The 8,922-nt window shown below is 34.8% G+C and overlaps 1 protein-coding gene across 2 annotated transcripts; it reads left to right on the top strand.

Annotated features, from left to right (window-relative positions):
* The first annotated feature begins 1,819 nt into the window (after window positions 1-1,819).
* On the top strand, window positions 1,820-7,193 carry LOC132640246 (transmembrane 9 superfamily member 3-like). 2 transcript variants are annotated; one of them, XM_060356756.1, is made up of 7 exons: window positions 1,820-2,068; window positions 3,790-3,830; window positions 3,915-4,500; window positions 4,610-4,747; window positions 4,825-4,981; window positions 6,038-6,522; window positions 6,724-7,193. In XM_060356756.1, the coding sequence occupies exons 1-7, from the start codon at window positions 1,887-1,889 to the stop codon at window positions 6,941-6,943; spliced, it is 1,809 nt and encodes a 602-aa protein (XP_060212739.1). In that variant the 5' UTR covers window positions 1,820-1,886; the 3' UTR covers window positions 6,944-7,193. The 2 variants fall into 2 exon arrangements, with proteins under 2 accessions (XP_060212739.1, XP_060212741.1); XM_060356758.1 differs by lacking the exon at window positions 3,790-3,830 and having other exon boundaries at window positions 1,821-2,068.
* The last annotated feature ends 1,729 nt before the right edge of the window (window positions 7,194-8,922 follow it).

Below are 8,922 nucleotides of genomic sequence, written 5' to 3' on the forward strand. Positions count from 1 at the left end.
TGCAAAAAAGACTAAAGAGAGATATCATAACTCATAAAATTTTACCTATAACAGTTTATTGAAAATATATGCACAAATATAGCAAAAAAAGAAAAAAGAGTATATAGAATTAAGTTGACCGACAGTCACGTTCTCCTTCCTTATATCTGTTCTCAGGTCAACATCGAGTGTACCTCACGCTCCACAAAGCGCGTGATTAATCAAACTATTTATTTCTCCCACGTTTTAATTTCACAGTCCCGAAGTTACTCTTTTATGCTGATGGAGATCGAGACCTGAGCTCTTACTTCGAGAAAAAGCTTAAAATAGTCCCTTATCTTTGGGTACAGATTCAAAGACATCCTTGTTCTTTCACATGAAACATTAATAGTCCTCCATGTTTACAATATTGGCGCACTTTTAGTCCTCCCTCAAACTTCTGTCTCTTTTTTCACGGGAGAGATTCATCATCTCAGATTTCACGTGCAACAATACAAAATTTTCTTTCCTTGCACCGTCATTTGTCTGCAATAAATTTGATACTCTCTCTATTTTAATTGAGTGAATCCCGCTTTATCCCCTAACATTTAAAGATTGAGAAATAATACTTCCTTCACATGTTGAATGGGAACGATAACTCCTGTAATGCTTTTCGGTAATAATTTTTTTTGGTTGTTGGATAAAGATTTTTTTTTTCTTTCTAGATTTAAAATATAAAAATGAAAAGGATCAAATATACCCCTCGTTATACTTTCGACCAAATATACTCCTCCCACTATACTTTGAATTTCTAAACAGGAGGAATAGAGTATTTAAAATAGGGGGTGGATTATTTGATTTTGAGCTTGACACATGTCTTTCCGTTAAAGTTGAGGGCAAATTTGTGCTAAAGTATAATGGGAGAGGTATATTTGGACCGAAAGTATAAGACAGGGGCATATTTAGACCGAGAATATAACGAGGGGTATATTTGCCCTTTTCTGTTTTTATATTTTAATTCTAGAAAGAAAAAGAAAAGATCTTTATTAAAAAAAAAATATACCGGAAAGTATTATATAAGGGGTTATCGTTCCCATTCAATATGTGAGTAGGGTATTGTTTCCCAACCCTTAAATGTTTTGGGGGGGGGGGGGGGGGGGATAGATTGGGATTCACTCATTTTTATTTGTTTGTCTTACTTTTCCCTTTTACTAAGTTTAAAAAAGAATGTTATTTTCTCTTTCGGCAACTCTTTAATTTCAACTTTCCACATGACAGCTTTAAAATCATAAGATTAAGGGGTATTTTAATACATTTCATATATCTTTAATTTAAAACCACAAGATTAAAAAAATTTCTTTACTTTCTTAAACTCCGTGTCAATTAAAAAACTAGACAAACAAATTGAAACGGAGGCCAGAGGGAGTTAGTTCGAAAAGAAAAAGTAAGTTCTTGGTTTAGCTGGCGATGAACATTCCATATACTCTCCCGTCCCAATTTATGTGACACCTTTGGGTTTTCGATATTCAAATAAGTCTTTTTTTTACCATAATTTTTTCATATATTTTTTAAATATTTTGAATTATCAATTATTATGACTTATAATATTTTTTACGTAGTCTCTAAATAAATAAATTTTATTTAAAAAAATAAAATTTCACAACTAAAATTAAATTATTTGTATTTCAAAATTGGAATTGTGCCACATAAATTGAGAGAGTATTAAATTGCGGACAAAACCCCGTTAAAAGCAGGCGGAAGTTTTAGGGAGGACCAAAAGTGCTACCAATATTCCAAAAATGAGGGACCATTAGTCCTCTATATGAAAAAAATCGAGGATGACTCTGAGTCTTAACCCAAACATAAGGGACTATTTTGCGCTTTTTCTCCCCCAAAAAAATTCTCTATATCTAACGATATATACGTTCATGTATACAATTATGATAACGGAAATGGAGAAGAAGAAAATAACGATGACGTGCCACGTCGTCGTTTTGATCGTTTTATGTTGTGTTTTACCGGTTAGATCGGACGGTTCAGATCATAAGTACAAAGCCGGAGATCCGGTCCCACTTTATGCTAATAAAGTTGGTCCTTTCCATAATCCAAGGTCATTAATATTTCTAACTTTGGATTATTGGCATTGTCTTAATTTTATCTAAGTTTAAGTTTTGTAATGTTTGATGATTAAGTTGTACATTTTTTAGATTAAATGTAGTGTGTTTTTGTATGTATTGAGCTTATAATGTTTCTGGTGTGTGCGTGCGTGGATATATGTATGTATGTATGTATGTATGTATGTATGTATGTATGTATCTATATACATTGAGTACATGTATGTATGTATGTATGTATCTACACACACATATATGTGATGTATGTAGTTTTTATATGGTTCCGAGCAAAAGTTAATTTTTCGAGTAGAGGTGGATTCAGGATTTGAAGTTTATGGGTTTCACGAAGTTCTCAAGTTAATATGCAATAATAACTGAGTTCACAGTCAAATATTTACAGATATTTAGGGAGTTTCTTAACACATATATATGGTCCTGGGAAAAGCTGCTAGGTTCATGTGAATTTATAGGTGTCACTCTAGATCCCGCCCTTGTTAACGATTTAATGGTGCAGTTCAGATTTGATGAATTTCTCTTGGTACACAGCTAGTTGGTAGTGATTCAGTTGAAGTCCTTGACAGAATTGATGAGCTAACCTGCTACTTCTGCATTGTAGAAAGAGCTAAAGATAAGAAATTGGTTCTGTAGATTTTAAGATTGAATTTATATCATCTTCTTAAAGGAAACTGCATATTGCAATGATCGATCTGGAGTACCGTGTCTGATGTGGTTGAGTTTTATTTGTGAACTCTATGGCTCGAGCTCTTTCTTTACCCTATCTGTTAAGCTCATATAAAGATATTGTTTGACACAAACATGTTATGCAACTGGAAACACCGAGTCTATGTTATTTTATACTCCATATGTTAGAGGACTTCAAAATCTCTTTCTTTATGTTGGTACTCCTATTATATAATATGAGAAAGTGAAAGAAGAAAAGAGTGTGTCTACATACATTTATGTTTGAGAAAACTTAAGTACAACGGAAGAAGAAAACACAAGATAAAATGCAGATATTATGTTAGGCAAGAAGCCCACACTCAAATTCCTGCCAACTGATTTATACAAGTTGTTATTGGATACCTGAAAGGTAATTACTTGCTTGTGGCGTAACAAATAGGAGTAATCATAGTATTCAGGGACCTCTAATTGACAGTTATATATGCTATAAGTGGTTCTTGTAGTTTGCCTGTTGGCAATAAATCACGTTAGAATAGTACAAACTGCAACCTTCACATTAAAAACAATTTTAACAACTATAAACATCTTGATCAAAAAGAAGGTTTTGTAGGACTTAAAAAATTAAACGAGACAAGCATGTTCGGCCCATGGGCATGGAGTGTATTTTTCTTTTTTGTATTTGCAGTGTCCTTGTATTATATGCGGCTTTCCTTTCTTTCTCTCAGAGTCTTAGTCATTGTTGACAAGACGAGTCTCTCATTTTTCCTTTCAGAAGAAATTTACAAGGCCCATGCATATAGATGTAGATAAGAAGTGATGATCCAAGGCCTAGAGTGTAAAAAAACATTGGGTTTTAACAAATTAACAAATTGGAGATTGAAGTAGTCATAAAATCTTTTATCCTTCTGTCACAACATTTTTTGTTGAAATGATTAAAACTAAGAAGTGGTGTATTTGCATGGCATATGTTATGTCCTTTTGTTTGTGGAATAGCTCATGGATTTTTTTTTATTTTTTTTTGCATTTCTCATTTCAGTGAAACGTACCGTTTCTTTGATCTTCCTTTCTGTGCACCAGGTATGCAGTCGATGTTTTAGTTTTCTTCGTTTAAGTCACTCTGTAGATTTTAAGTTTCAAGCTCACTGAAGGTTGTGTTTGCAGCTCATGTGACAGAGAAAAAGGAAGCTCTTGGTGAAGTCTTGAATGGTGATCGGTTGGTTAGTGCTCCTTACAAGCTTGACTTTATGTACGACAAGGATTCAGAAATAGTGTGCAAAAAGAAGTTATCCAAGGAAGAAGTTTCTCAATTCCGCAGTGCCGTTGCGAAGGACTATTACTTCCAAATGTATTATGATGACTTGCCCATTTGGGGTTTCTTAGGGAAAGTCGATAAGGAGGGAAAATCTGATCCCAGCGAGTACATATATTACCTCTTTAAACATCTCCATTTTGAGATCTTTTACAACGATGATCGTGTGGTTGAGATCAATGCACGAACCGATCCTAATGCCCTGGTAGATATCACAGAGGACAAGGAAGTAGATGTGGACTTCATGTACTCTGTTAAATGGAAGGAGACCACTACTCCTTTTGAAAAGAGGATGGAAAAATACTCGCAGTCTTCATCATTGCCACATCACTTGGAAATCCATTGGTTCTCAATTATCAACTCCTGTGTGACAGTTCTTCTCTTAACTGGTTTTCTTGCCACAATTCTTATGCGTGTCCTTAAGAATGACTTTGTCAAGTAAGTGGTAATTTAGTTAATAAGGTTGGTTTGCCTACATTTGTTGGTCTTCAGAATAAGTTTTCTCTCTTGTGTACTCATGTCAATTATTTCTTAATCAATATTCAAGGTATGCACATGATGAGGAGGCAGCTGATGACCAAGAAGAAACTGGGTGGAAATACATTCATGGTGATGTTTTTAGGTACCCGAAGTACAAATCGTTGTTGGCTGCAGCACTTGGTTCCGGTACCCAACTTTTTACACTGTAAGTATATTTTATCTTGAAATTTTGTAATCTCAAGCATGCATGTTTCTAATGCTCTTTTCCCACTCAATTTCCAGGACCCTCTTTATATTCGTTCTTGCACTTGTTGGTGTTTTCTATCCTTACAACCGGGGAGCTTTATTCACTGCACTGGTTGTCATATATGCTCTCACGTCAGGGATTGCTGGCTATACTGCATCCTCTTTCTACTGCCAACTAGAAGGGACAAACTGGGTTTGTTTTCATGGCTCTAACGCATCTCCTTTCCATTTCAATTGATACTCTTTCCGTTTTAATTTATGACAGTCTTTCTAATTTTGGAACATGCCAAAACATTTTACGCTATTCCATTTTTATATTATTTTTCAACTTTCGAGAATTCAATTTCATTAAATTTTTTCAACCTTTAAACCTTGATGTGATGATTTTCCTATCAAACTAACTTTTCGACCATTACTTCAATATATTCACTAACATAGTAAAAAGTCAAATTAACACCTTAAACTCTGTGTCAAGTCAAATACCGTCATATAAAATGAAATAGAGGGAGGATTATTTTATCATCTCTAAATCCTAATATTTAACTTTTTAGAAAATTTAAAGGAAAATCATCCCTAATTCTGAATTTCTGATTATTGGATATTTATTATTTAATTATAAAAGGGGATGAAGCTCTATTGATAATTATTTTTCCAAACGTTGGCGCTTTCTCACAGTTGCGTGCCGTTTGCTTAGAATCATTTTTCTCTAGCATTTTTTTTTGGGAAAAATAAAGGTGTTATATAACAAGACGGCTTATTTGTTTCCCAAGGCCTTGCCTGTGTAGTAAGGGATCTCTCCCTGCCCTTTCCTCCTTTGGCTAACCATAGGGAAACGACAATGCTTTTTCTTCTGAAGTAAATTAATCAACTGGGTGAAATGTAAAAAAGAAGTACTAGCTTTAGTCTTTCTTGTTTTAGGAGACAATACTCTTTTTTATGATAAGTGTTGTGATATCTAATCCTTGCGCTGAAAGCATTTTGACTGATGACTGTTTATTGAGAAAAACATTTTAACTTCGTCCACACAAGTAGTTTAAATTTATGTGATGCCCTTTGTCATTGCCAAGACTTGTTAAGAGAACTATTCAATATTAGTATCTGCGGGTTATTATTATTTGCCTAATTTCATCAAGTTAACTAAGAACTTATGTATGCTCAAGTAGATTGGTGTCTTAGCTAATGAAGCACAACAGCTGAAAATGGAAATAAGTGCAACAAAATAAAAAGATGGTGTTTTTTGTGCCGGCAGGTCAGGAACTTGATATTGAGTGGTGGCTTGTTTTGTGGACCTCTGTTTCTCACATTCTGCTTTCTTAACTCCGTTGCTATTGGCTACAGTGCCACTGCTGCACTGCCTTTTGGAACCATTGTGGTCATTTTTCTAATATGGGTTCTTGTAACGTCACCTTTGCTTGTCTTGGGAGGGATAGCTGGAAAGAACAGCAAAGCTGAGTTCCAAGCTCCTTGTCGTACCACCAAGTATCCAAGAGAGATCCCGCCATTGCCTTGGTACCGGGGAACTCTACCTCAAATGGCGATGGCTGGGTTTTTGCCTTTTAGTGCCATATATATTGAACTTTACTACATATTTGCAAGTGTTTGGGGTCACAGGATTTACACAATTTACAGTATCTTGTTTATAGTCTTCATTATCCTTCTTATTGTCACCGCTTTTATAACCGTGGCATTGACATACTTCCAACTTGCTGCTGAAGATCACAAATGGTGGTGGAGGTACGATTGCTCCTTGACCTTTTTTATTTAAAACATTCTTTGCTTCAGCAATTTGGTTCTTCATTTCTTAAGTGAAATGTGAAATGCAAGTATCACTTGTTAATATTCGTTACATTCATGATCTTTATGTGTATTGCAGTACATTGTGCTGGTTGACAAAGATGTAATGTCCTTCATTTTATATGTTATTTCTCTGAATAGGTCTTTCCTTTGTGGCGGATCAACGGGGCTGTTCATCTACGGATACTGCTTGTATTACTATTATGCACGTTCTGATATGACAGGCTTCATGCAAACCTCGTTCTTCTTCGGGTACATGGCTTGCATCTGCTATGGTTTCTTTCTCATGCTCGGGTCTGTTGGTTTCCGTGCAGCCCTATTTTTCGTCCGTCATATATACCGATCAATCAAGTGCGAGTAGAGTTGTTAGGTGGTCTTCCACGTCTTACAGATTGCTTTCCAGATTTGGTAGGGCAATCTGGTATCAAATAGGAACATGTAGGATAATTCGATTTCTTGAGAGGAAGCTTGTATTATCATACACCGGCACTTTTTCCATATAATTAGAATTTTGTATTTGTAGCTCAGACATATATATTAACATAATAGGTTTAGGTTTTGTTAATGCTATACAATGAGATACTTATAAATCAAAATGCTCATCTTGTATATTTCTCTCTTTTGCTGTGGGCAAACTCTGGCGAATGATTGTACTGGTTTCAAGGTCTTAAGCTAAGCATATGGAATTCCGAAGGAATTTAAACCTTTTTTTGCCCGGATTACCCTTCATTTGGAGTGGTCTTTAATTTTTGTCCTTCAAATTGGTGGTCTTTAATTTTTGCCCTTCGCCTAATATCCCGAGGTTCTGGGTTCGAATCCCCGCTCAGTCAAATATTTTTTTAATTTTTGTCTTTAATTTTTGTCGTTCGCTAAAAATTTCTTGGTTTCGGGTTCGAAGTCTTGTTCAGTCAAAAAAAAATAAAAAATCACAAGGTAGAGTTTGGATTCGCAAGACAGAGTTTCAAACTCTACCTTAATGATTTTTTTTTTTACTTGGAATTTTACAAACTTCTGCCTTAAGACTTAACTTTTGTCCGAATAGGCCTAATTTTGGGCAAGGTAAACTTCTGCCTAAATAGGCCTAACTTGCTACAAACTTGTGCCTTACAATTTTTTTTTTAATATTTGATTGAGTGGGAGTTCGAACTCAGAACCTATGAATTTTAGGTGGCGGACAAAAATTAAGGATTTCAAATTTGAGGGACAAAAATTAAAGACCAGTGCCTCGCACAAAAAACTCAGAATTTAGGCAATTGGTGTCCATTTTGGGTAGATGAAGCCCAACATCTACCGGGTTCGAAACCCGTTTTAAATTCGAAAAAGCCCACAATAGTGTGCAAGTATTCTCTTCCTTCGGCATGCAGAAATAAATTCAGAATTTTAAATTTATAAAATTCAAATTGTAAGACCATACAACAGTAACAATAAGATTTAGTTAGCTCCTGATGCAATTAGGAGTTTTTGGTGCAATCATCGAATTGAGTACGTATCTATTAAATTGTATCTACTAGTATGGATTTGCATCGACGATTTTTACTGTATGAAAATTTATAACCACGTATGTTTCTATATAGGATACTCGATTTTAGAGGCGGAATCAAGATTTAAAGTTTATGGGTTCTGAACTTACCATTGACTCATAGTTCGTTTTACTTACTGGGTTCATAATTAAATATTTGTACATATTTAATAATTTCCTAATACACACAGGATTGTCTAAAAAAAGTTATCAGATTTGTCCAATTTGTATCTAATATTGTAGCTCCGTCCCTCCCTCGGCCTTAACTATTTTATTAACGTACATGTCCCGCTTATAGTAAATTGCTAAGTACTAACGAGTATACCAAATTTGAATCATGCAATACAGATAAAAAGTAGTGGTAAATGAAAAGGTGTAAAGTGAGTTCCAGATGCCCTGCAGTTATCACAGAGACAAAACTTAAAAAGCTGCATACCAAAAGGTGCCATTTTCGTCCCTTATCACTTTACAATTTTCACTGTTTTATCTTTTACGCCTCATGACATTTATAATAATTTGCAACAGTATATTCTGACGTACACGTGCTATTGTGCAGATATTCAAATTAATGTAATGTGAATATAGCTTTTACTTTTGCCATAAGATCCATTAATGTTGTGGTCAACATTTTAATGTCAACGGGAGTTTTTTTTTAATTTTTTTAATTTTTTAATTTTTTTTAAAAGAGGCTATGGGATTTTTCCACTGGAGCAAGCGACAAACTGTGACGCTCACGACGTAGGGAGGTAAAAAAAATTGGCAGGCCTTTAGGCTAGCATGTTTCTAAAAAACAGAGTGCGGATGATACTTTAGACGGATCT

This window comes from Lycium barbarum, chromosome 5 (assembly GCF_019175385.1).
Source record: "Lycium barbarum isolate Lr01 chromosome 5, ASM1917538v2, whole genome shotgun sequence".
Lineage (NCBI taxonomy): Eukaryota > Viridiplantae > Streptophyta > Magnoliopsida > Solanales > Solanaceae > Lycium > Lycium barbarum.